The sequence below is a fragment of the Rhizopus microsporus genome (genome assembly GCF_002708625.1).
Source record: "Rhizopus microsporus ATCC 52813 unplaced genomic scaffold scaffold_5, whole genome shotgun sequence".
Classification (NCBI taxonomy): domain Eukaryota; kingdom Fungi; phylum Mucoromycota; class Mucoromycetes; order Mucorales; family Rhizopodaceae; genus Rhizopus; species Rhizopus microsporus.
The window spans coordinates 97,297-122,489 of NW_019671920.1; the positions used below are offsets into that span (position 1 = coordinate 97,297).

General features: G+C 39.7%; 14 protein-coding genes across 14 annotated transcripts; 6 read left to right on the forward strand and 8 right to left on the reverse strand.

The window, feature by feature from the left end:
• Positions 1 to 29: 29 nt before the first annotated feature.
• RHIMIDRAFT_235861 (helix-loop-helix DNA-binding protein) lies at positions 30 to 377 on the forward strand (the record flags this gene model as incomplete). Its single annotated transcript, XM_023608430.1, has 2 exons — positions 30 to 81; positions 136 to 377. The coding sequence occupies 2 exons, from the start codon at positions 30 to 32 to the stop codon at positions 375 to 377; spliced, it is 294 nt and encodes a 97-aa protein (XP_023467574.1).
• A 78-nt stretch (positions 378 to 455) lies between these two features.
• Positions 456 to 1,814, reverse strand: RHIMIDRAFT_235862 (uncharacterized protein; the record flags this gene model as incomplete). The annotated part of the gene is made up of 2 exons (XM_023608431.1): positions 456 to 1,711; positions 1,757 to 1,814. 2 exons carry the CDS (start codon positions 1,812 to 1,814, stop codon positions 456 to 458), a joined length of 1,314 nt encoding a protein of 437 aa, XP_023467575.1.
• A 412-nt stretch (positions 1,815 to 2,226) lies between these two features.
• RHIMIDRAFT_200491 (40S ribosomal protein S23) lies at positions 2,227 to 2,691 on the reverse strand (the record flags this gene model as incomplete). The annotated part of the gene is made up of 1 exon (XM_023606458.1): positions 2,227 to 2,691. The coding sequence occupies one exon, from the start codon at positions 2,689 to 2,691 to the stop codon at positions 2,227 to 2,229; it is 465 nt and encodes a 154-aa protein (XP_023467576.1).
• A 669-nt stretch (positions 2,692 to 3,360) lies between these two features.
• RHIMIDRAFT_235864 (zf-C2HC5-domain-containing protein) lies at positions 3,361 to 4,569 on the forward strand (the record flags this gene model as incomplete). The annotated part of the gene is made up of 3 exons (XM_023608432.1): positions 3,361 to 3,495; positions 3,545 to 3,783; positions 3,834 to 4,569. 3 exons carry the CDS (start codon positions 3,361 to 3,363, stop codon positions 4,567 to 4,569), a joined length of 1,110 nt encoding a protein of 369 aa, XP_023467577.1.
• Positions 4,570 to 5,687: 1,118 nt separating this feature from the next.
• RHIMIDRAFT_235865 (AAA-domain-containing protein) lies at positions 5,688 to 7,306 on the forward strand (the record flags this gene model as incomplete). Its single annotated transcript, XM_023608433.1, has 4 exons — positions 5,688 to 5,793; positions 5,846 to 6,001; positions 6,053 to 6,427; positions 6,483 to 7,306. The coding sequence occupies 4 exons, from the start codon at positions 5,688 to 5,690 to the stop codon at positions 7,304 to 7,306; spliced, it is 1,461 nt and encodes a 486-aa protein (XP_023467578.1).
• A 148-nt stretch (positions 7,307 to 7,454) lies between these two features.
• Positions 7,455 to 9,206, reverse strand: RHIMIDRAFT_200197 (CTP synthase; the record flags this gene model as incomplete). The annotated part of the gene is made up of 2 exons (XM_023606437.1): positions 7,455 to 8,983; positions 9,038 to 9,206. 2 exons carry the CDS (start codon positions 9,204 to 9,206, stop codon positions 7,455 to 7,457), a joined length of 1,698 nt encoding a protein of 565 aa, XP_023467579.1.
• A 226-nt stretch (positions 9,207 to 9,432) lies between these two features.
• RHIMIDRAFT_250072 (ribosomal protein L13) lies at positions 9,433 to 10,247 on the forward strand (the record flags this gene model as incomplete). The annotated part of the gene is made up of 3 exons (XM_023610690.1): positions 9,433 to 9,450; positions 9,607 to 9,745; positions 9,796 to 10,247. The coding sequence occupies 3 exons, from the start codon at positions 9,433 to 9,435 to the stop codon at positions 10,245 to 10,247; spliced, it is 609 nt and encodes a 202-aa protein (XP_023467580.1).
• Positions 10,248 to 10,273: 26 nt separating this feature from the next.
• On the reverse strand, positions 10,274 to 11,095 carry RHIMIDRAFT_235868 (uncharacterized protein; the record flags this gene model as incomplete). Its single annotated transcript, XM_023608434.1, has 1 exon — positions 10,274 to 11,095. One exon carries the CDS (start codon positions 11,093 to 11,095, stop codon positions 10,274 to 10,276), a length of 822 nt encoding a protein of 273 aa, XP_023467581.1.
• Positions 11,096 to 11,170: 75 nt separating this feature from the next.
• Positions 11,171 to 12,100, reverse strand: RHIMIDRAFT_235869 (uncharacterized protein; the record flags this gene model as incomplete). The annotated part of the gene is made up of 1 exon (XM_023608435.1): positions 11,171 to 12,100. One exon carries the CDS (start codon positions 12,098 to 12,100, stop codon positions 11,171 to 11,173), a length of 930 nt encoding a protein of 309 aa, XP_023467582.1.
• A 395-nt stretch (positions 12,101 to 12,495) lies between these two features.
• RHIMIDRAFT_111247 (uncharacterized protein) lies at positions 12,496 to 13,660 on the reverse strand. The gene is made up of 4 exons (XM_023605247.1): positions 13,450 to 13,660; positions 13,161 to 13,399; positions 12,887 to 13,112; positions 12,496 to 12,833 (listed from the first exon to the last, which is right to left on the reverse strand). Exons 1-4 carry the CDS (start codon positions 13,537 to 13,539, stop codon positions 12,696 to 12,698), a joined length of 693 nt encoding a protein of 230 aa, XP_023467583.1. The 5' UTR covers positions 13,540 to 13,660; the 3' UTR covers positions 12,496 to 12,695.
• Positions 13,661 to 15,013: 1,353 nt separating this feature from the next.
• On the forward strand, positions 15,014 to 16,065 carry RHIMIDRAFT_235871 (ferredoxin reductase-like protein; the record flags this gene model as incomplete). The annotated part of the gene is made up of 5 exons (XM_023608437.1): positions 15,014 to 15,098; positions 15,152 to 15,227; positions 15,288 to 15,444; positions 15,501 to 15,659; positions 15,709 to 16,065. 5 exons carry the CDS (start codon positions 15,014 to 15,016, stop codon positions 16,063 to 16,065), a joined length of 834 nt encoding a protein of 277 aa, XP_023467584.1.
• Positions 16,066 to 16,217: 152 nt separating this feature from the next.
• On the forward strand, positions 16,218 to 20,834 carry RHIMIDRAFT_235872 (uncharacterized protein; the record flags this gene model as incomplete). The annotated part of the gene is made up of 2 exons (XM_023608438.1): positions 16,218 to 18,270; positions 18,325 to 20,834. The coding sequence occupies 2 exons, from the start codon at positions 16,218 to 16,220 to the stop codon at positions 20,832 to 20,834; spliced, it is 4,563 nt and encodes a 1,520-aa protein (XP_023467585.1).
• Positions 20,835 to 20,878: 44 nt separating this feature from the next.
• Positions 20,879 to 21,264, reverse strand: RHIMIDRAFT_200239 (putative mitochondrial genome maintenance protein Mgr2; the record flags this gene model as incomplete). The annotated part of the gene is made up of 3 exons (XM_023606441.1): positions 20,879 to 20,973; positions 21,027 to 21,109; positions 21,164 to 21,264. 3 exons carry the CDS (start codon positions 21,262 to 21,264, stop codon positions 20,879 to 20,881), a joined length of 279 nt encoding a protein of 92 aa, XP_023467586.1.
• A 34-nt stretch (positions 21,265 to 21,298) lies between these two features.
• Positions 21,299 to 23,410, reverse strand: RHIMIDRAFT_308093 (putative t-complex protein 1 gamma subunit; the record flags this gene model as incomplete). Its single annotated transcript, XM_023614555.1, has 7 exons — positions 21,299 to 21,474; positions 21,527 to 21,613; positions 21,665 to 22,302; positions 22,353 to 22,946; positions 23,006 to 23,216; positions 23,267 to 23,328; positions 23,368 to 23,410. 7 exons carry the CDS (start codon positions 23,408 to 23,410, stop codon positions 21,451 to 21,453), a joined length of 1,659 nt encoding a protein of 552 aa, XP_023467587.1. The 3' UTR covers positions 21,299 to 21,450.
• Positions 23,411 to 25,193: the final 1,783 nt, after the last annotated feature.

Consider the following 25,193-nt stretch of genomic DNA (forward strand, 5'->3'; position numbering starts at 1 on the left):
TGATAAACAGAATCTTATACATGTTTAGTATGCAAATCATGATGGAGAAGCGTAGACGAAGAAGAGAATCTCATAACGCAGGTAATGTCGATATTTATATGAGAGAGAGAGGAAGTTATTAAAATGTATATATAGTTGAAAGAAGGCGGCGAGATAATATCAATGATCGAATTCAGGAACTATGTAGTTTATTACCTGAGAATGCATTAGAAAATGCCACTTTAGGGCCTAATAATAAGCCAAATAAGGGTATTATCCTAAAGAAATCAGTTGAACATATGCGTCAATTACAACAACAGGTGCAGGACTACCATCAAAAAATACAAGATTTGGAGAAAACCTTAAACGAACTGTGTCTACACCAAGACAGACTTTAAAATATTCCCCCTCATGCTTTTTATTGTATTATTATATGTATCTCTTGTTTTTATATAAATAAACTTTTTTTTTTTATTTTAGCTCCAAGGATTTTCTACCTCTTCCCAAATATTTACACTTGTCGGGACAGTTTTGATAGGCGAATCATTGCTAATGCCTGCGAATCCAACATCTCTTTGTTCCTCTGCGATGTGATGAAAGAATTGATCAGGATCCACCTCTTCTCTCTCTCGATGTATCTGTCCTGTGTTCCAACTTGTGATCAAATCTGCAAATACTCTTCTCTTTTGTGGTTCAATCTCTTGGACAGGAACTCTAGTTATAGGTGAGCTTACGGAAGGTTCTAATGAGATAGATAATGCCCAAGGATCTAGCTCTACGCCGCCTGCAGTAGTAGTAGTGTGTGTAGGTGAACTTACAGAAGGCGATAGTGGTGTACGTACTTTAAGTGAATCTATCCCGTCTATTAATAAATCTGGTGTTAAGCTGGTTGTATAGTTGATGGCATGTGTCGAGAAAGATATGGTTTCATCTGCAAATGCTCGTGTAGCCTCATCTTCGATCACTGGAGTTGCATCATTGGTATCATTTTCTTCTTCTTCTTCTTCTTCTTCTACTTGTCTATTTACCACCTGCAGCTGAGGTGGCTCTGTTTGTTGTTGTTGTTGTTGTTGAACAGATGCTACAGTTTTGTCCACTGATGATGGTGATGGTAGTGTTACAGACGGAGATACTGGCTGATTTTGTATATCACTCGAAACAGAGGAGGATGTGGAGGTCGAAGCAGAAGGCTTTGTACTGCTTGATGACTTGAAGAATCGACTAGCAGAGGCAAAAAATGAAGATGATTTGGTATCTTCTACAGAAGGCTTTATGGGCGTAGGTGGCGTAGGTGGCGTAGGAGTTTTGGCAGGGGATGGTGGATTTGTTGATACTTTAACGGGTGATGAAGGCTGGACAAGAGGTTTTGTTGTTGTTGTTGTTATTTTCACTGGTTGTTGCTTTCGCATAGAATTGCCATTACTTTCTATCGAGGGAGGCTTTTTAGGAGCTCTTCTCATCCCACCAAACAAGTCCTCGTCTTCTTCAAGTGGTTTGTTTGACCTTAGAGAATTTGGAGATCGCCTACCGAGTTTTGAAACATCAATGTCTCCAAATATACTGTCTGCTTTTGTACGGCGAGAAAAGAGTGGCGTGCTGCTGCTAGAGTCTATATCATTGCGTGATAATGGGTCTACTTTCACTGGTGAGCTTGTCCTTGTACTTTGGCTGCTCTTGGTAGGTGCAAAAAGAGGGTCATCTGTGCTGCTAACTAGTGCCGCATTTAAAGGATCTATTACAAGTATAAGTAATGTGCTTGAATATCTGCTTGAATTACACTTGCCATCACCAAACAAATGACCGTGTTTAGCTCGTTGTTTGGCTTTAAAAGACATTCTATGAACAAAGAAGAAAAAAAAAAAAAGAAGAAAAAGAACAAGCAAAACCTTGGCCCGAAACCCTCTCGTCGCACGGACTTTAAATGTACTTGCACGCACGTGGTTTTACTGAAGACTTTATGAAGGAATGCATAAAGATTAATTTCAAGTGTTTCTCCTTTAGAACCTCCTCCAAAAGCACTTTAAGCATCGGTTTATCTATAGTTTAATAAAGACCCCCGTCAGGATTTGCCGAAGCGATACACCGGCATCAAGTCTTTATTTCTCCTTGTTTATTCACCTCTTTACTACTCTTACGGGCAGGGCAAAGTTCAAACTATTGTCACAGATGGTTGCTACATTTACTTTTTAAATAGCGTTCAAGAATATGTACTGTTTTATTTTGCAGACAAAAATAGATAGAAGCAATTTAAGATCTGGGCTTTTCCTTCTTTTCCTTGTACAAAGCAAGGAGGGAGACACCAGCGACCTTGACAATCTTGAAACGGACACCAGGAATATCACCGACGGCACGACCCTTACGACCGAAACCGGCAATCAAGACTTCGTCGTTTTCGTCAACATAGTTCAAACAACCGTCATTGGGGACGAAGGCAGTGACCTTCTTACCGTTCTTGATGAGTTGAACACGGACACACTTACGAATGGCAGAGTTAGGTTGCTTGGCTTCGACACCAATCTTTTCGAGAACGATACCCTTGGCGTGAGAAGAACCACCGAAAGGAGATGAGCGGTAGGCGGTTCCAAGGGCTCTCTTCTTGTATTGTTTATCGGCCCAACGTTGATCACGACGGTGAATACGAAGCTTACGAGCAGCGTTCAAACCTCTAGGTTGTCCCTTACCTACAAATTGTGTTGTTAATGACGGCTCCATTCAACATGTCAAATTCTCTCTCTCATCATTCTCTTTTTTTTTTTAAGCTGGTTTGTGCAATCCACTTTATATCTATATATATATATATTTCTTCCATCCATCCATTCATCCATCTCTTTACCCCTCCCTTCTCTCTCTCTATGTGTATGTTTTGTAGATGATCTTACCCATGATGAAATCTGATAAAAAAGGAAAGAACAATCCATTTGCCAGCTTGACTCTTCCTTTTGGGCTTCCTCCTACTTGCTCACACTGGAATTCCGTAAATTTAAACTCAGATACGTATGCACGCTGCGCATACTCGGACCTTCACTTTCTTGGACTACATTCTGCCCAACAAAGAGTGTTGTCTTGAGAAACATGGCATAAAGAGATAAGTCACCATGTAGGATAAACTGAAGATCTAACAGCTTTATTGGTATAATTTATGTTTTGACAGCTTATTTTAACAAATGTATCTTTGACGGTTTCAATGCTTCTTTCTCTTGTTGTTTTTCTTGGAAAACCAATGGCATATCGCTCGACAGCATCCATCTTGGAAGAGGGGGACAGTAGGGCCCTCTTTGTGTTCTGCCGCAGCTTGTTGTGACTATTTATTTAATCTGAGAATAGATTTACTTGAGCAAATATGACCACAGAGCTTCTCTCTTTTACATTATCCTATTTTACATGTCAACACTTGATACTTGGGCACAAGACAAACTGAGTGTCTTCTTGGGCTTTGACCCAGAAACAATTCGTGCACAAGTGCTTCCATACCTTATGTCAACACAAACACCAGAAGCTTTTGGTGAACGCCTTATGGTAAAAAGGAAATATTAAAAACATTGAATATCATATTCATCATGGATAGGAAATGGTTGGACTAAGTGAAGATGCTTTAAAATTTATTGAAGAATTCACAGAACGTCGATTTCATCCCGAGAGGCGACAGAACACGACTACTGTTGTTGCTAGTGGTAGTAATAACCGTTTGGATACACCCACTCCAGAGTCTTTTCCCGATTTGCCAGCTACACAGCAACCTCAAGAGACATTGTGGCCTGTCAATATCAGTGTTCATCATAAGAAGGAAGACGAATACTTTTCAAAGTAAAAAGAAAAAGAAAAAGTAATGAGACAGGATGCTAAATCTATTTTAGCTTACGAAAATCAAAAAAGAAAAACAAATCGAACAACGACCTTCGATCCGCAGCCATTTTGACAGATAAACCAAAACAGGAAAAAAAGAAGAAGAAGGAGATGTCGCTGGAAACTGCCTTGAAGGAATTAAATATCAAAACAGATACCAAAAAGAGAAAACCGTGTCAATGTCAGGCAACCAAGCATGAACTGTTGACGGTTGCACCCAACTGTTTGAATTGTGGAAAGATCATATGTGTTGCAGAAGGCGTGGGTCCGTGCACTTTTTGTCATTTGCCTATACTTTCTTCTGATCAAGAAGCTGCATTGATTGCGGAAGCGAAACGGAAACGCGCTGAACAGAATCAACCACAGAAGCAAGAGACGGCGTCTGTTGGATACGCGGCAAGGGTCAATGGAGAACTGTTTTCACAGATGTATTTGTTTGATGACGACGCAAGAAAATCCGGGAAACAGCAGTCTGAAAAAGCGGAGGGCTCAAAACGGAAAGTGATGACAATTGATAGTAAATCAAAGCAAGTCATTGTAGAGAACATAGATTCAGCTTCATCATCGTCTTCTTCAGAGGATGAAGAACCAGTGATACCCTCTACAAGACGTGGAAGAGATGCATTCTCTGCAGGAACCTATGCAAATAATCCATTATTAAAAGGAGATAGTGTGCCTAAATTTGTTGGAAAGAAGAAAAAGTCGAACCAAAGACAAAATGATAATAAACAAATTGTGCAAGCGTAGCGCTTATACATGACATATACACCTTTTTCGTACACATGAGGAAAAAAGTTTGGAACAGTTTATTGAAAAATACTCGTGCACTTTCCACATGAAATTTCGTACATTATATCAAGAATAATATAAGCATAAATAATGTCAGTGACAATAATATAAATAGCAGTCCTGGATTCTCTACTCATATAAAACGCACACGCATCTTATTTACAAAGAATGTAATTCGTATGTTGTCGACTTAATAACCTTTTTCCAATTACAAAGCTGAATACAACAGCTGTCATCGATTGGACCCCTCTACATGAAGACATATCCATTAGCAAAGACACAGCTGATCTTTTTATTTGACAACTAAAAGACTTGTTATAAATCAAAAAAAAAGATTGAGTTTTCATCACATATTGAAGCATACGTTAAAGACAAAGACTTAGATGATGTTGCCATTGTAACAAAGTTCAACAAGTACCCCGAAGTGCTGACTATCAACATGAAAAAATACACTAATGACAAAGGAGGAACGTGGTATGAGCTGCGTTTTCTACATCGCAGCATTCATATAGTAAGCTATTTCCTTCGATGAAATCAATAATTTAAGAAATATGCTGAACAGCGTTCACTATTGGGCTTCGAAGAAAAAGCTGGCAACGAACAAATTTTGTTAATTATACTTCGAGCTTTGTGCTTTTGGTTGCTGTAATCATTCTTTTCTTTATTAGTTCGAATTGTACAACATAAAGTAAAACACAATGATCCTTTATCTTCTTGAGCGAGACTGTAACAAACAGAGACAAACCGAGAAGAAAGCAGGAAGAGGAGGGTGAGAACAACCAAGATCACTTCAAGTGTAATTACGATAATACTTCATAAATCCGTATACTACATCAAATAAATTGTTCCAAACTTTTTTTTTCCTCATGTGTACGAATTTTTTCACAAAGTGCGTGAAGAAGATGTACCATAAAAATAAACAGTGTATTCGGGCTTGGAAATAGAAAAGACCCCGTTTTCACTTCTTTAAACATTACTTTTTTTCTCATTCATGACGTATCCTTCACAATGTTATGGAGAAGAGGGTGCAAGGTACTGCATTTTATGTTTCTCTCTGTTTTTCGCTTAACGAGATAATGTATATTGATTCACCAAAAAAAAGATTAGATCAAGCATTTCATTTGACTTTTAAACACAATCAATTGCCACCCAACATCTTGTTGAAGGCTGATTCAGGCATAGGTAACAAAAAAAAAACTGTTTTTCTTGTTTTTATATCAACTTTTAACCATAGGAAAAACATTTATATCCTCTTATTTGGCCAAGCAGTACAATGTCAATATGTATACAGCCATACTGGGTGAGCTGGCAGCAAGTCATCATGGTCACCTGTCAAAAGGATTTAGACGACTTTTATGGAAAGCAACCAACCAACAGAACACCTCCTTATGTATGTTTACGTGATTATTGACATCTTAAATACTAATTGTACACAAAAAAGTGCTGATTGAAGATCTCGATCTCTTTTTCTCAAAAAACGCATCCGAGCCACAAGACAATGAACTCTTTCCAATGCTTTCTCAATTCCTAAAACAACATCACATCATGGTCATATCAACTACACGAAGACCAGATCAACTGCCCTTGGGAGTGAGATCCTGGTTTGACGATGAGATTCACTTGCAGATTCCTACACCCATAGAGCGACTGTGCATCATGCAACATATCTATGACTCGTATTTTTATATCCGTACTACTCTAAATCAAGACGAAATGTATCAGCTATCTTTTATGGCTCACGGGTTTGTTCCTGCAGATATCATGCATTGGTTTCAATTGGCTGAAGAAAGCGCGTTATTAGAGGGAAATGCATATGGTACGGGACATAGAACACGTATCATGATATTTTTTATAACTCTTTTTTTAAAAAGTGACGATAGACAATTTCAAAAATACGCTTCATAAAGTCAAGTTGACAGGACTAGATACGATCATGGCAGAGAAACCAAACCCGGTACGCTGGGAGGATATCGGTGGACTGACAGAAGCAAAAAGAACATTAGAGGAATCCGCAGTTTGGATCTATCAACACGCAGATGCTTATCAACGACTTGGCATTCGCCCTTCAAAGGGGTTGCTACTGTATGGACCTCCAGGAACTGGCAAAACTCTGCTGGCTAGAGCAGTCGCCACAGAATCCTGTGCCAACTTTTTGACGATAAGTATACCCGATCTGATCAAAGGAGAGGTAGGCGAGTCAGAAAAGGCCGTATCTCGTATCTTTCAGACCGCTGCCCGGTGTAGTCCCTGTGTGGTGTTTTTGGATGAGCTCGAGGCGATCTTTTCTTCAAGAGATACCAGTGGTGATGTCGGAAAGAAGTTGATCTCACAGTTCTTGATTGAGATGGATCATTTGGATAGATCCAATGCAAGTGTCATCTTGTTGGGCGCTACCAATTATCCAGAGGCTATTGATAGTTCCATCTTGAGACCCGGAAGACTAGATCGACTCGTTTATATAGGTCCTCCTAATGTAGAGGAAAGAGAACAGATCTTGCATGTGTTGGGAAAGCAGACAAGACTAGGACCTGATGTGAATCTTGAGAGGGTAGCACAATTGACAGAAGGTTATACAGGTGCAGATCTTAAAGCTGTGATAAGGAAAGCCGGTTTATTAGCATTAAAAACGCAATCATTGGAGGTGAAGCAAGAGCACATTGAAGAAGCTTTGCAATCCGTAAATCCATCACTGTAGTAAAATAAAAATAGGATTTAATGAGGAGAGCATAAAAAGATTTACAATTTATTGCACACACACAAAGTCTAATAATGATTAAAGTAATTCCAAGGGATTTTCATATGTTTAGAAATGATAGAGAGAAAACAGTCTAAGGGAAGTGTATTTACAAAGCGGCATCAAGTTGGCCAGTTGCAGCCAAGAGGAGACCAAGGAAGAGAGGAGCAGGTTTCAAAGGACGAGTGAGGTATTCGGGGTGGTACTGACAGCCAACAAAGTAAGGATGATTCTCCATTTCGACAATTTCCATACGCTGACCAGTTTCGTCCTTACCGACAAATCTAAGGCCAGCAGCTTCAAACTTGGCGACATGTTCAGGATTGACTTCATAACGATGACGGTGGCGTTCGTCCACAGCGGGCTTATTGTCGTATAATTTACGAACACGAGAGTTTTCTGTGCCTTCTTGGAAGACAGTAGGACGGAGACCAAGACGCATGGTACCACCCATATGAGTCTTGGAGATTTCGGGCATGTAGACAACAACAGGTGTGGTTGTATCAGGGTTCATTTCAGCAGATTCAGCGTCGGCCATGCCACAGACATGACGGGCAAATTCAATAACAGCGATTTGCATACCCAAACAGATACCCAAGTAAGGGATCTTGTTTTCACGAGCCCATTTGGCAGCCATGATCATACCTTCGATACCACGGTTACCGAATCCACCAGGAACGAGGATACCATCAGCAGAGCAGAGATTTTGCCAGGATTCATGGAACTTGATAGGATCGGTCTTGAGTGTTTCTGATTCCAGATCAGTAGCTTCGATCCACTTGATGATCAATTTACGCTTGCATGCAAGTGCGGCATGTTCGAGTGCCTTGTAGACGGAGATGTAAGAGTCATGAAGATCGGTATATTTACCGACAAGAGCAATAGTGACCTTTTCATGAAGATGTTCATAGCTGCCAGCCAAGGTGGTCCACTTCTTCCATAATTCTTCACCGGCTAAACGTTGATCATCGGGAATCTTGATGGAATCCAAGTTGAGGCGACGACGGAAGAAGTCGATGACACCTTTTTCACGCATCAAAATAGGGACATGGTAAACAGAGGATACATCATGAACAGCCAAGACTTGTTCAGGAGCAACGTGACAAAACATGGAGATCTTGGAGGCAACACTAGCATCCAAGGGCTTGGAGGAACGACAGGCAATCAAGTCAGGAGAGAGACCAGCACCTCGGAGATCACGAACGCTCATTTGAGTTGGCTTTGTCTTTTGCTCGCCAACGGAACCGACAACAGGGACCAAGGACACATGGATCAAACAAAAGTTTTCATGACCGACACGGAATTGGAACTGACGCATGGCTTCGACAAAGGGAGCAGATTCAATATCACCGACAGTACCACCCAATTCGATAATACATACATCAGGCTTTTCTCCAGAATCGTCAACAGGTAAATCTGCAACACGTTCGACCCAGCTTTGGATAGCATCCGTAATGTGGGGGACGACTTGAACAGTCTTGCCGAGATAATCGCCTTTGCGTTCTTTTTCAATGACTTCACTATAGATTTTACCTGTCGTGATGTTGTTGATACGGCTTAATTCGACATCAAGGAAACGTTCATAGTTGCCCAAGTCTAAATCGACTTCGCCACCGTCATTCAATACAAAGACCTCACCTAAACGCATATGATATCAGAAAACTATTTCTCTTCACAGCATATTTAGCGTACCATGATCTAAAGGACTCATCAAACCAGCATCAATATTGAGGTAAGGATCAATCTTGATGGCTGTTACACGAAGACCCAATGTCTTCAAGAGAGTACCAGTACTGGATGCAATAACACCTTTACCAATACCAGAAATGACGCCACCAGAGACAACAATATATTTAGTCATGTTTTCAAACAATAATTCTGGGGAAAGAAAAAAAGAAAAAAATATTGAGAGAATTTTTATTTTTTATTCAAAGGACCAAGGGCAAGATTCAAGAGTGACTCCAGATCGATCTAAGCCACAGACACGCAAAAATTATAAACAAGCCACAGAAGGACACACTGGAAATAAAACATGCGTATGACTTAAAAATTTTTGTTCCTTCTCTCTTTTTATCCTTATTTCAGAAATGTCAACTTTTGAAAAGGTATAACATCATCTTAAACTGCAGTAACAATAAAGACCCAAAAAAGAGAGAGAGAGGCAACGAAGTGTTGTGCGTGTGTGTGTTTGTGAAAAGGATACAAATCTGACATTGTTACTGCCTTGCTTCACATCAACTTTACTAACCTACATGCATTAGGTTGTTGTTATTGACGGTAAGGGTCACCTTCTCGGTCGTCTTGCTTCCATCATTGCCAAGCAAGCCCTCAATGGTCAAAAGGTCGTTGTTGTCCGTTGCGAAGAATTAAATGTCTCTGGCGAATTCTTCCGTAACAAGTGTATGTATATACAAATGTTGATCCAGTGAAGATATTAACCTTCAGTATAGTAAAGTACCACGCCTACCTCAACAAGCGTTGTGTCGTTAACCCTCGTCGCGGTCCTTTCCACTTCCGTGCTCCTTCTCGTATCTTGTACAAGGCTATCCGTGGTATGATTCCCCACAAGACCGCTCGTGGTGCTGCTGCCTTGGACCGCATCAAGCTTTTCGAAGGTGTTCCTGCTCCTTATGACCGTGTCAAGCGCATGGTCGTTCCCGACGCTCTCCGTGTCCTCCGTCTTAAGCCTGGTCGCAAGTACACCACCATCGGTCGTATCTCCCACGAAGTTGGATGGAAGTACCAAGATGTTGTTGCCAAGCTCGAAGAGAAGCGTAAGGCCAAGTCTGCTGCTTACTACCAACGTAAGGTTGCCCTTGCTGCCATTCAAAAGAAGGCTGCTGAAGCCAAGGCTGATGCTGTTAAGGATGTCAACTCTGCCATCGCTGCCCTTGGTCATTAAATAAATAAATAAAAATGGAAAACATGCTATGTTTTTATTTGTGGTAAAAAAGACAAACAGTGAGTTAACCATTGAATGATCCACTCCAACACACTTTGCTCTTTTTGTCGAGGTATATCGGATAGTCTATAACTTGTGTTGTCTACCGATGACGACGGTAAGCTGTAAAGGATGTCACGGATGGCACCGTTTGAAAGGTTGGGATTCATACGCCAGAGAAGAGTTTCTTGATGTTCTTCTATATCGATTACTATGCTCTCATTCGTTTCTATCTCGTCTTGATAGACGAGCTGCATGCATAGTATGCCCTTGAGTAACCGTACATAGGCCTCTATGGCTTCTTCATTGTTTTGAGTCAGGATATATTCACTCAGTGACCATTCTGCTAATCGATCTTTATGAGCTAGTTGGTATTTTAACAAGCCTCTGAGACCACTGATGAATGGGACCGATCCTAGATCAGTCTTGTGTGCATTGACAAATTCTTTGATAAGGGCTAATCGTTGAGTTTGAGTCAAGTCTGAAAGTGGATGTATCTCGGCCAACGTTTTCTTTAGGTGTGTCTTTAACTCTTCTTGACGACGTCTGTGCCATTCAGTACGGGCCTCTCGTTTGATTTGCGCCAATTGTGCAAATGTCTCTGAAGGTAATGTGAAGGTGTGTTCGGCGCCATTTGAACAGCCAATGTTGCAAAGTAGTTGCTGGTAATCAGGTCGTTGGGTTGTCCAAGCATAACCGTTATCTGTAGCTGTCTTACATCCTTCTACAAACAACACAAAATCATTTGCTTCTGTCTGGTTATTAAAGGCATTAATACAAAGTTCTCGCCAGACTTGTTCGTGATTCATTAGTAAAATAAAAAACAATAGTATCGATCACATGAAATGCACAACTAAATATATGCTTTATTTTGTATTCACAGTTTATGGTTCCAGCGGTTGTTCACCATACCAAATCTTTAATCCTTCATATGAAAAGTATTCGGAAGTAGGTGGGAACAGTTGAGTCCTTTTTGTACTCTTCTTTTGAGATTGTTGTCTTGGACTTTGTCTTGATTTTTTATTATTTGCTTCTATTTTAGCTCTCCTTGCTTCTACTATTTCTCTAATCATCTTTGCTCTTTCTTCGTATTCCTTTCTTTCAGCTTCATTCATTTCCTTTTGTTCTTCTTTCTCTTCTTCTTTTTCTTGTTGTTGTTGTTGCTGCTGAGATACGTTATTATTACTATCTTTAACAAAGAAATAATTATCAATTCTCATCTGATGATCATTTCTTCCTTCTTCCTTTTCTTCTTCTTCATAATCAGGTATCTTTTCTTTAACATTAAATGGATCTTCTACATCGCCACTTTCTTCAGGCTTTAATCGTTCTTTTCTTGGATCGACATCATAAGGGTATAACTCAGTTGACACATATTGTTGTTCTTTATAACATGTTGTCAGCCATAAAGGTGACACTCTATGTATGCCATGTTTCAAGGCGTCATGAATCACCTTGGAATTTGTATTTCCTGTCTTTGGTCCGTGAATCAAGTGCGTTACGCTTTTCTTATCCATCGTATCCTTGACTTGCGCCCTCATTGCTATTGCTATTTGAGCCAGGGCCTTTCTATTAGATAAAGACTTGTCTATGTATAGCACATAACCCTCTAGTACTGGTTGACTATATCTTATTGCTTCTATTCCTAGTTCGTCTTGTATGGCTCTTTTATTCAACTGGCTCTCTTTTTTTATATTTTGTCTCTTTGATATGCCTGTCAATGTCGTCCTGGGTCGTCTCTTGGTAACTGATGTGTATTTACGTTTAAAATGAAAAGAATCTCCCGTGATCTCCATTGTTGGCATAAGATTCATTTTATTGTCAATCAATGTAAGAAACTACGCAAAAAAAAAGAACGAGAAAAATATGCTGCTAGAGTATGTTGACCAATAAAATATTGTCGTCGTTTCAGTCTGGCATTGTGATAAACAGTAGCAGTCCTCAAAAGCAAATAACCTTATATGCATTCAAAGATGCATACGAGACTTGCTTTCAAGTACTTGACAGCTGCTTCAAACAAGCAGAGCAGTTATTACTCTCATTTCTACTCTTTTATTTACAAAAATATGGATTTTACAGCCAAGAATGGATGGTTTGACCACTTGTCTTTAACTCGTTGTTTTTCAATCCATATGGAAGTAGTGTAGCATGTATCGAGTTGGAGAGAATTTTATGCATTTTCTTTATTTGGTTAAAGGAAAGCTACTTTGTCAGTTTGTTTAAATGATTTTGTATATGAAAAGAAAAAAAAAGGAAAGAAAAGGGGGGAGTAAATGAATGGGAATTCTAAAGGTTCAAGGCTATAAGATATATAAAAAAGTGGAATATGCTGTGTGATAATATGAATGTGTGTGTGTAATAAAAAGGAAAGTCGAAAGGAGGGGAGGTGAAGCATAGAATGAAAATAATTTAGGAGCGTCTTATTCTTTGCTTAACTTTACTAAGTTGAGAATCTACTTGATCCAGCATTGCTTCAAGTTCTTCTTTACGTCGTCGTGATTGAGGGCCTCCGCCTGATAATGGAATCTTTGAATAAAATGATTGAAGCTATATAGTTTTTATGAGTAAGAAAGAAGCCAGAAAAGCTAACTTTTTCTTACCTTTTCCTTTTCCTTGGTAAGTTTCATCAATTGACTATCAAGATCCTTTTCTTCAGATGCATCAAGTTCATTCTTGATGCGGTAATCGCTATCCATAGATTGTGGGGTACCAAAGGGTGTGGGAGTAGAGGGTGCTGGTAAGTTACTAGGAATAGGTGAACAACACAGGTCATCCTCTTCTTTGGGAGGAAGTTGTGGTGATCCATTGGGTGTATTCATGTGGTAACTAGTCGTCATTTAGTTTTCACGTTACATTTTTTGCTCTTTGTTTTACCTCTGTGCTTTCTTATTGTTTGCCGATGCAGCAGCAGCAGCAGCAGCGGCAGCCGAAGCTGTTACACGACTTATTTCTGCGGCATGAGATTGAATCAGTTGATCCATTGTCAATTTCAGTGATTCGACTTGTTCTCTTGATACATTCAGTTCGATAGTCAATTCTCTTATTCTTTTATCTCCAAGTTCAATAGACTGTTGTAGTTGTCTCTTTTCTTGTTTACACTCAATCAAGTGATTCTAATAGAATGCCGTTAATACGAGCTTTGTGTACCCTTTAATCTATTTACTTCCAACTCTGATTTATATTGATCTACAGCAAATGATTGATCTCTTGCATTATCAGCATTTGCTTTCATCTTGTTCATAATCTCATTCATGTCCTCCAGCTGTCTTTGATTCTTTATCTTTTCTTCTTCCAACTGTTGTAATAACTCTGACTTTTCAGCGTATAATTCATCCACTGTCAAACCAAGATAATCCAGATCCTTGGTGATAGCTTTTAAAAAAAAATATAATAAATTTTTAATTAATATAGTCTATTACAAGTTACCCTACCTTCTTTCTGTTTTCGTAATGAATCAACCACCGATCTTTCCTTTTCGAGCTCTTCTTTCAGTTTAGATACTTCTTGTTGCAACAATGCTTGATTATCTTTTTGTTCATCTTGTTGAATTGTCGGAGAGTCATCCAGATGACTTTTAGACAATATGACATAGGGTTCACTCTGATCCACGTGTTGTTCGTTATTTGATTGTTTTGGTATATCTCCATGAGGTATCGGAGGGAGGTCCTCGGTAAATAATGGACTACTGTGTTGCCTCTTGTGAAATGATGAAGTACGAGGCATGCTATTGATATATATTAACAAGAGGATATCAATGCATATGTTCGCTTGTTTACCTTGGATGCCTATGACTTTTTATGGAAACAGCGTCTTGTTTATCATCATGACATGCTATTCATAAATGAGTAAAATATGAAATATTTAACTTTATTTATCTAACCTGCTTCAGAGCTTAAAGAAGCATTCGAGCTCTTGTTTTTTCCTAAACCCAATTTTCTCCAGAAAGACGACTTTTCTTTATTATTCTTAGACATGCTTTCTTGACAAAAAAAAAAAACAATAGAAAAAAAAGGTAAGAGAGAGAAAGTAAGAAAGGGAGGAAAAAGAAGAGACGATCCCCAGATAAACTAGTGTCTTTTTTTTTTAAAAAAAAAAGAAAGAAAAGAAAGGAAGAGAAAGAAAGAAAGAGAGAATAATAAAAAGAATCGTGTTACAAGAAGACAGAAAAACTCAGATGAAGGATGAAAACAATAAGGAGTTAAAAAAAGATGAACCTTTCTCAATCGATATTCTCCCTTCTCTCTGTTTTTCTTTCTTTCTTTTCTCTCTCCCTTTTAGCCTTTTAGTAACTTTTAAAATGACATCTATCTTTGAGCAGTCAATAAGGTTTTTGTTTATTTCTTTGGATCAGGTGTTCACTTCATATTCAACCTCGAGAACATCATCAGGAAGAGGTGTCCAATGCTTTTAAAAAGAAAATGACTCTAATCAATTTCCATATGAAAAGAAAAAAAAAGTTGATTTTTGACAAGTTTATCAGTTTAATGATGGGAAAATCAAAATGAACAGTTATTGTTATGCATGCAGATTTAAACTTACAGAATGAGCGAATCAGACAAAAAAGTGGTAAAAATATGAGCCAGCTCTCAAAATTTGGGTCTCAATCTCACATGCTGATTTGTTCATTCGTTTCCCCCAAACTATTGGACTATATATCTGGTTCCTTTTTTTTTAAATAAAATTTTCTTGCTCTTTTCTTTCTTTCTCTTTTATTAAAAAAAAAGGTCATGGATAACGTTCAAGGCTTCTTACCTTATATTGTCTCTGCTATTCTTGCAGCTGGAACTGCTTATTATTTCGCGAACAAAAAGAGTAAGTCTATTTATCACTATGGTAACCTTGTCTAAATTTTTTTTTTTGTTTAGGCGATGTCTTGGACGCAAAGGTATACAAAAGGTTCAAATTGATGGAAAAGATTGCTATTTCCCATAACACAGCCATGTAAGATAGAAATCAACAACAATATATCAAAATAGATCTAACCTTCTTTTTTTTTCTTAGCTATCGTTTTGCTTTACCCCGTAAAGATGCTGTCTTGGGTCTTCCTATCGGACAGCATGTTTCAGTCATGGCCGAAATCAACGGTAAACAGGTTTCTCGTAGCTATACACCAACTAGTTCAGATGATGATCGTGGCCATTTTGATTTATTGGTCAAGGTATGTACATATATATATGCACGATAAAGAAAAAGACAACTAACTATAGTATATAGACTTATCCAAATGGTAACATCTCTAGATTATTCAGTGAATTGAAACTTGGAGATGAATTATCCGTTCGTGGACCCAAGGGCAACTTTGTTTATACACCTAATATGTGCAGAGAAATTGGCATGATTGCCGGTGGCACTGGTATTACTCCTATGCTTCAGGTAAATATGACACTATAGTACATGTGTGCAATACTTACATATTGTTTAGATCATCCATGCCATCGTCAAGAACCCTGCTGATAAAACCAAAGTGAATCTTATCTTTGGTAATGTGAGTGAAGAAGATATCTTGCTTCGTAAAGAATTAGACGAAATTGCTCAAAAGCACGATAATATCTCTGTTTACCACGTCTTGAATAATCCACCCGAGAACTGGACTCAAGGATCCGGATTTATTACTGCAGACATGATCAAGGAGCGCTGTCCTGCTCCTGCAAATGATATCAAAATTCTCCTTTGTGGACCTTTACCAATGATCAAGGCTATGACAGAACATTTGGTTGACTTGGGTTATGATAAACCTCGTGCTGTTAGTCAACTTTCTGATCAAGTATTCAAATTTTAATAAAAAGCCTATTTACAGTCACGTCAATCTGAGCCAAAATTAATGTGTGTGTGGTTCGAGCGCAGAAAAAAAAAGGCTCTCTCTTTTTCACTTTACTTTGTGCGTGTGCGCTTTTGTGTGTGTGTATATAAATATATATATTATTTTAAGAAATGTCGAATCATAATAATCCACCAAAACCACCTCCAATAGGCAACACCGTTAGTAATAGCAGTAATAATAATAATAATAACAATAGTTGGTTAAGCAACATACTTCGACCTCGTGCTTCGTCTGTCTCTGTCGAATCATGTCTAAACATCACCAACAATGATCCTTCACGACCACTCGACGCTCGACCTGTCTTACCACTTTTATCTTCCTCACAGTCTCTCGTCTTTCGCTGCAAACACCTATTGTCGTTTTCAGAGCTATGCAAAAGCTATAGATTCACGCATTTGGAGGATGTCTTCTTTACTGTTCAAGACATTCTTGAACCCAGCAACCCTCGTGAGGCTAGACATGCTGTATATGAATTCATATTAGCCTGTATCATGGGGCAATATTCAGAATTGGGAATGGCTAGGGTCACGTTTTATTCGTCACTAAAGCATGACTTCAACTGGGACGATTTTGCAGACATGTATCGGGTGCTCTATGCGCTCTCTAAAGGCGGACGAGACATTTCTGGATTTGAAAAGAACATAAGCAAGTTATTGATTCATTGGCTAGACACATCTATAGAGAAATACCATAAAAACACAGATGCAGCACGACCCATACCCTATCTAAGTGATTTACTGCATCTGCTCACAGTTACTGCCAAATTCAATTTTGCCTTATTCGAAGAGCATGAAGTCACTTTTATGATTCAAGCGACACACAAGGCATTCTTTGCCTCTCACCATGTAAGCGATATCGAAGCATGCCTGGAATTTGCTGATGTCGTTGTTCGATACCGATTTGTACCCTTTGATGCTCTCACAGCCTTCCTCGATATCCTCTCAGCATCTGCAACCATGCTCGATCAACAAAAATACTGGTCCATTTTTCAAAACCTCCTGCGATCTCACTGTGCTCATTCGGCTATACTGACGCTCTGCAAATTTTTGGATCAGAAGCCGCTCGATACCCACACGCTGACTCTGATCAAAGGCGCAACCGTCCTGCTGAGTGAAACAGTATGGGGAAATAATGGGAAATCAGAAACGTATGTGACGGACTCTGTCGTTCTCATGTATTTCAAACGAGCCGTCGCCAACGACAGTGATCCGGTCAATACAGCTATCCTGCAGGCGCTCACGCTAGCTATCCAATCTAATGCCTTGACCTTCATGGACTGGGATCTCGTTTGGGACGTGATTGATGTCTGCACGCTTTATATACTCAAAATGACAGACTACAACTGTAGTCATGACGTCCATCTCTTTGATGTGCAAAAGGCAGTGTTGGAGAATAATACCTTGGGCGTGAAGACGGTCGTCCAGTTTGCTCGATTGGCTGATATCCTCGTTCAGATGTATGTCGACAAGACCTATAAGGGCCCCGTGAGCCGTCTGATCCAGGTCTTGTACCGTCTACGTGGCTACTGTTCTGACAAGACAGCACTTTTACTCATGGACTATTATGTGGTCGAACATAGTTTTCTGCCCTCAAGTGATGACTGGCTAGATCTCTTACAGGAAATGACCAAGACGTTCTTTATCGATAGCCACACCTCATCCACCGTGCGACTCAAGATGTTGATGATTGTCAGTGATGTCTGCACATTCGTCAAGGACTTTTATTCAGAGATCATTTATGAGTCACTTGTGATCAACATGATGCAGAACCTGTCATCAGAAACAGATCCTGGTATTCGACAAACCGGTATCGATCTCTTGGTATCTTCTCTCTCTGATTGTCAAAACATAGATATCTTTGATAAACTCGTCTTGACTCTCAGTGATTGCGCTCGATGTCGATGTGTATCGAATGACGGGACTTTGGGAACACGAAATTACTGCATTGGTGTGCCTGCCATGTGTGGATTATCAGAAGTCTTTGAGAATCTACTGTTAGCCTCCAACGGAAAGCTATGCGAAAAAACATTCAACATTATCACGCAAATCGCAAATGATCCGTCTGATCTGACGTGTCCTTATGGTGGTCCAAAGATTATCGCTCTTGACTTACTTCTCAGACTACGATGTCCCACAAACCATCATCTCCATTTAATACATGACAGTAAGTATTTCGGATGTATGAAAAACAGTGATTGTTTACACATTATTTATATAGACATGACAGATGACCCACAAGGGTTTATTCATAATGCCAGACTACAACTGCAAAAGCGAAGAGAAGAGAAAGAGAAAAGAAGAAGAGCAGACAGTCTTTTGCTTGGTCCATCAAGGCCACAACAACAACAACAACAACAAGCGGATGATAGTCAACTGTTGAAAGAGCTCGTATTTTATCCCAACCCAAATGTTGTCTCATACAAGTCCAGTGAAGAAGATGACACGACCGTTTTGAATATTGACGACATGCTTAAATCCTACATTCTCGTCCTCTCGGATTCTTCCAACTGGCACCTTGTTCAGTTCCTTTTAAAGAGACTACCTCAACAATTGAGTAACAAGCACCTATTCTGTGGCGCCTCACCGTCCATCAACAAACTCAGAAAATGTCTTGTGAAATGGATAAGCAACCGCAAGTTTCTCGAGAACGTCGTCAATCTGCCTGTCAACGTGAAACGCAATGACCTTACGGTGCATGCCTATAACCTGTTGACGATCCTCATCTCGTATCGCCGTATCTTTACTGATCCTAAACAAGATCAGGATGAGATTGTCTATGCGTTTTATATAGGCATCACACAAGTAACCGCTGCCACGCGTCTCTGTATCAATGCACTGCTAGTATGCTGTTACGAGATGCCTCTGTCGGTAACCAAGATGCTGAACGAGATACTACAGCGCATGTCTCAAATCATTTCGGTGAGCAGTGTATCTGTGCATATTTTAGAATTTCTATCCGCGCTTGCGAGACTACCGAATCTCTATGCCAATTTCACGGGCGATATGTATAAGCCCGTATTTGCGATTGCCTTGAACTATCTGCAGCACTCAAGATCACAGCAAACACAATCACCCATGACATCTCCGTTGCTTTCCAGTGGCCCCAACAGCGCATTGAACTCGCCCATATCTCCTACAGTGGATCCTGGCCAAGGTGCGCTCAAGCAGTACGTGTTGGTGATGGCCTACATGGTGATCACGATCTGGTTCACGTCTATACCACTGAGAGAGCGGCGTAAGCATGTTCCGTTCATCATTCAACGCCTTTTAGGCGGCAACCCAAGGATGATTGATGAGCAAACGTATACATGCATTGATATGCTCTCGCGATTTTCATTTGCTGATGTGGATCTGGCACCTGAAAAATCAATCGTGTCCAAGATACTGATGGGTGATCATGATGACAACCGAAGCTCACCATCGCTGAAACAACAGAGTCAAAAGACGTGGGTCTATGGTCATACTCTACTGACCTTGCGCACGGCCAAATCAGCAGGCTGGGTCGAAGTCACCGTTCGACGTCCTTCAGGCACTGTATCCATGATGTGCTATGTAGAAAACAAGCTCAAGTCGGATGGTATCGATTACAGAACGCTACCTGCCTTACTGATGATGCAATACCAGCCTGATATTCTTGCCAACAAAATCATGCAACACACGGAAACAGACGACCAAGAGGGAGAAGAAAAGCGACTACCAGAGGAGGTGATTGGCGACATCATGTCAGAGCCAGCCACGACAACACCCGCTTCAAACAATCTTTCGCACCTATTAAAAACCGATCTATCGATAGACCCCGGATTCTTATACCTTCAACTCAACAACTACCCCGACCTAACACGTGCGATTGATGTATCTCCACCTCTGCCTAATGATGAATCCACCGCACGCACCCTGGCCACATTTGACCGTATACCCGTCGTTGACTTTCACAAGATCGGCGTGCTGTACGTCGGCAAAGGCCAGCGACACGAAGTCGACATCTTGGCCAACACGTATGGGTCTCCAGACTACGTTCGATTCTTGAACGCTCTCGGCACCATCGAGAGGCTGCGCGGGCGCACAGGCAATTCTGGAGGATTGGATAGGGAAGCTGATATTGACGGACGCTTTGCTTACTTTTGGAAAGACGACGTGACCGAGGCCGTGTTCCATATTGCAACGCTGATGCCAACTCATCTGGACCGCGACCCACAGTGCAGTGCCAAGAAACGGCATATTGGAAATGACTATGTGACGATCGTCTACAATGATTCTGGGCTAGACTATGCCTTTGACACACTCCCTTCACAATTCAACTTTATCAACATTGTCGTCTCGCCTCATTCGATCTCGACCGAAGCGATTTCGCCTACGCACGCGTTAGGAGGAGCTGAAAACACGTTTTTCAAGGTTGAGATGCAACGTCGACCGGACATGCCTGATATCGGCCCGCTGTTTGAACCCAAGCTGGTCTCGGCTCAGTCCCTACCTGCCTTTGTGCGTCAAGCGGCTATTCATGCCAACATCTTTGCTCAGGTGTTTTGGCAGTCGGCGGGTGCCAAACGCGAATACGTGACGCATTGGAGAGAACGATTACGACAGATTCTACGAATTAAGGAACGATTGGCGGTAAAGACAAATAGTGCCTCATCGACGCCTAATACAACACCCAATCCTAATAATTATGCCGAGTCTAACAAAATGCATACCGTAGAGGCGATTCTTGATTTCACAAAATACACGTAAATAAAATCAGCTGCTTCTTTTTTTCTTCTGTAATATATATACATTTATTTGTTGTCTCTTTGTTTCATAATCACGGGTAATCGTCTCTCATAGGCTGACATGGGTAACCTGTTTTCAGAACGAACTACGGTACCAACAGCTATATGTAAAATGAATGAGATATAGGTCATACATAGATGAGGATATACAAACACATGAAAAGACCAAATGAAGCAGCAGATCCAAGCATATATTTACTGAGTAGTGTGATGGGATTACTATTGCCTGGACCAAAACTTACAAAAAATACACATTAATAACAGGCATTATATGAAATATTCTCAAGTTACCGAATGAGACTTATACTTCCAAAAACAAAGCCGATACATAAACCAACCGTGCCTCCCATAGCAGCACCCATTTTCATTTTATCAACAGTTGAAGGCTCCATTTTTATATATGAAAAAAAAAAAAAAAAAAACATTTATGCTACTTTGGAATACACACTAAATATATACGCGTGACTTTTTTTGCGCTTGGGAATTTTTTATTTTGTTTAAGCGGATAAATGAGGGGGCAGAGAGAAGAAAAAAGAGAGGGGGAATTGGTTGTCTTGTTTTTATTTTTTCTTTTCATTCTACTGTTGTGGTTGTTCCATAGCCTATCAATAAAGGGTTAATTATCTTTTACTTTTTTTTATTTTCATATCTTACCTCGGGAGCTGCTCCTTGAGGAGCCATTTGTTTGTTCTTTGAAAGACCCGAAACGATATCATCAACACGCAACAATAAACATGCAGACTATAGAAGCAAATGATAAGTAAGCCTTTTTTTGAATTGTGTCTATCTTACCTCGATAGCAGTCTTGATTGTCTGAACCTTGACAGCACTGGGTTCCCAAACGCCGTAATCCTTCATATCGACGACCTTACCAGCTTCACCATCAATACCAAAAGAGTGTTCACCAGCAGTATGCTTGGCTCTGAGCTGTGTTAAGGTCTTGATGGCATTTCCACCACAGTTTTGAACCAATGTACGAGGAATGACTTCCATAGCTTCAGCAACTGAGCGGTAGGGCCATTGCTCGACACCTTCGATCAATTTGGCCTTTTCTTCAAGCTTGACAGCGACAGCCATTTCTGTTGCACCACCACCAGGAGCAAGTTTTGCACTAAAGAAGACATTACGGGCAACACACATGGCGTCTTGAAGATTACGTTCAACTTCATTAATAATATCTTTGCTGGGACCACGTAATACGATAGAACAAGCCTTGGGGTCTTGGCATTTGGTCAAGAAGGTAAAGTATTCGTCTCCGATCTTGTCAATGTTGAAGAGACCACACTTGGTACCAACATCGGATTCCTTAAGATCATCCACACGGTTCACGATGGTGGCGCCAACAGCACGAGCAATACGGTTGTTATCTGTTTTGCGGACACGACGAATGGCAGTGATATTTGCCTTGACAAAGTAATGTTGTGCGAGATCTAAGAGTAGTGAGTTAAATGATAATAGACGTTTTTTATATTATTATTACCAGAAACACCCTTTTCGGTAAAGACTAAATCAGGCTTTAAAGAGATGATCTTTTCGCACATAGCCTTGACTTGTTCTTCTTCAATCTGAAGAATGCGGTTCCAATCGGCCTCCTTTGTAATTTCGATATTTGTTTGAGATTCACCCTTTTTATATTCAAGAGGGCAGTCAAGCAAGATGATACGTGGGTTTTCGATACGACGACGCATCTTGGGGTGTGTGACATCCTTATTCAAGATGATACCGTCCAGCACTTGTGATTGTTCAATTTCTCCACCAGGAATCTTTTCGACACGAGCGTATCGTTTGAGATCAACTTCCATTTTATCAGTCGATTCGTCTTTTAGAGCTACCGTACGCACAGCTTCCAAAGCAAGTTTACACATTAGGTCGCTCCAGGTGCTTGTGAACTTGGTGCCAATAGAGGATTTGATCAAATTTGTCATTTCTTCGTTATTATTGATATCAACAGGAGTAGAGATTTCTTCGACAATGGTCAAAGCGTCTTCTAAAGCCTTTTTGAAAGCACTGATGATCACAACAGGGTGAATGTTGTTATTAATGTGAGGTAAAGCACCAGCGAGGACTTCACCAGCTATATGTATAGAGTGTCAAAAAAAAAAAGACCATCTTGTTTCTTTTTGTTTAAATTACCAAGAATGATGACACTGGTTGTTCCATCGCCTACTTCTTCATCTTGGGTTCTAGAAAGTTCAATCATACTTTTAGCAGCTGGATGATCCACTTCAATTTCACGGAGAATGGCGTTTCCATCATTTGTTAACAAGATGCCGCCCATGGGGTCCAATAACATCTTGAGCATCGATCGAGGACCAAGACAGGTGCGGATGACATCAGCTACAGTCTATGAAATATACTACGTTCAGAATCAATCAAATAAAAAAATAAACTTACTTTGGCAGCAGTAATATTTGAGAGCTGAGCCTTACGTCCTGACTCACGTTCCATGTTGGTATCTATTTAAATACATAAGTCTCTCTCTTTGGTTGTTGTACCATAGCCTGTTTTCTTACTCATAACAATCACTGGGGCCTGCATCTTTAAAATTTTTTTTAAGGAGAGCGCGTTGAATTTTTTGACAAAAGGGAAAAGAACACAGGATTTTAACCTAAAATGAGAACAAATATTCGAGAGACGACTGAAAAATTTTATTGGATAATAACAATTCAAATTTTATTTGGAGATCATTTGCAAAGCAAAGGCTTTCTTTCTCCGGAATTTCTCCTTAAGAAGCCTTTGTGTTTAGGAACAGTAATTTCAGCAGCAATGGATCTTAACTTGGATTCATTGTGTTCCGTAATCTTTCAAAATACATAGTGTTACCTATCATAAGAAAACGCGTTATTTTTACCGAAAAACCTCATGCAAATCCATCTTGTACGTTCTGTCAAAAGCTGAAGTTCTTTCTTCGGCCCAAGCCAATTCAACTACATCGCTGTTTGCCAAAAATAATTGGTGAAGTATTGTGATACTTATATATATATATATATATACAGCAATTGTTCTTTTCAGCACACGACGCACTATCAATAGATCGACGAATAATTCATTTGAAGTCTTCTTTGGGGTTTTGGAGTTCATTGGCAAAAGAAAAGTAATCCATAGAAAAAACGTCTTTATCAAGCTGCGAATCAAGCCATTTTCGGTATTTGTATTTGTTACTGACTCCTCTAATTGTGAATCGCGCCTGTTTTATTCAGCATTGTTATTGAAAATTACACGAGAGCCAAGTGATCTTGGTTGCTGTAATCATTCTGTTCTTTATTAGTTCAAATTGTACAACGTAAAATAAAACACAGTGATCCTTTATCTTCTTGAGTGAGACTGTAACAAACAAAGAGACAAACCGAGAAGAAAAAAGGAAGAGGAGGGCGGCACAACCAAGATCACTTCAAGCGAAGTTACGATAATGCTTCGACAATGAAGAGCGCTTTAAATAATGACACAGAATACTTTCACTTCTTTAACCTCTTTTCATGTTGATGACATCCATAAAAAGGTATCTGTCCGCACTACTACTGCTACTGACTCTTATGAAATAATTAGGCTAAACAGTATTTGGATAAGAAAGACGTTCATATGGGTGACATAGAGATAGATACATGACAAATATTTATTAGTAGGTTATTAGTGCTATTGTTTGTGAAAAGAAAAGAACAGCTTAAAAATCACCGTAATTTGAGTGTATGCTTAATAACTGCTTGTTTTCAAGCTAGAACATTTGTTATTTCTTGTACATATTTGACCAGTCTTCTTGGAGAAGTGGAGGCCTGGACTGTGGCGTGAACGGCTCTAAACATCGAGTTATTGTATCTGGTTAGCTGTTGTATTCAGTTTTGTGATTGCAAAAAGGCAGTTAAGTCGATGACTTGCGAATTAGATTCTTTATTAAGAAGAGTTAAATATTATTAAAGTAAGATGCATGTGCATTTTATATGGGAGATTGAATGTTGTCAATATGATAAATGTGGTCAATGTGGTTACTTATGCTTATATTATTATTGTTATTATAAGTTATCCTTATCAGATGCGATAGAGGAGTGTAGAGTAGAATGTACGCTCTACTGTGAGATTATACTCGAGTTATTATAATGATTATCTTGTCAAACATGTCATTAGCTTCTCAAAATATATGCAATTTTCTGTTTAAAAAAAAAAAGGAATGGTAATTGAGTAAAAAATAGATCGTAATATTACTATAGTAGCGCATACAGAACGTTTGTTCTGTTGAAGAGGATGACTGAGTATTGAGAATTTGCAGCATTTTTGAGTAGAGCTTCGTTACGTTACGTTGGTTTTTACAATTTGGTGTCCTGTCGTT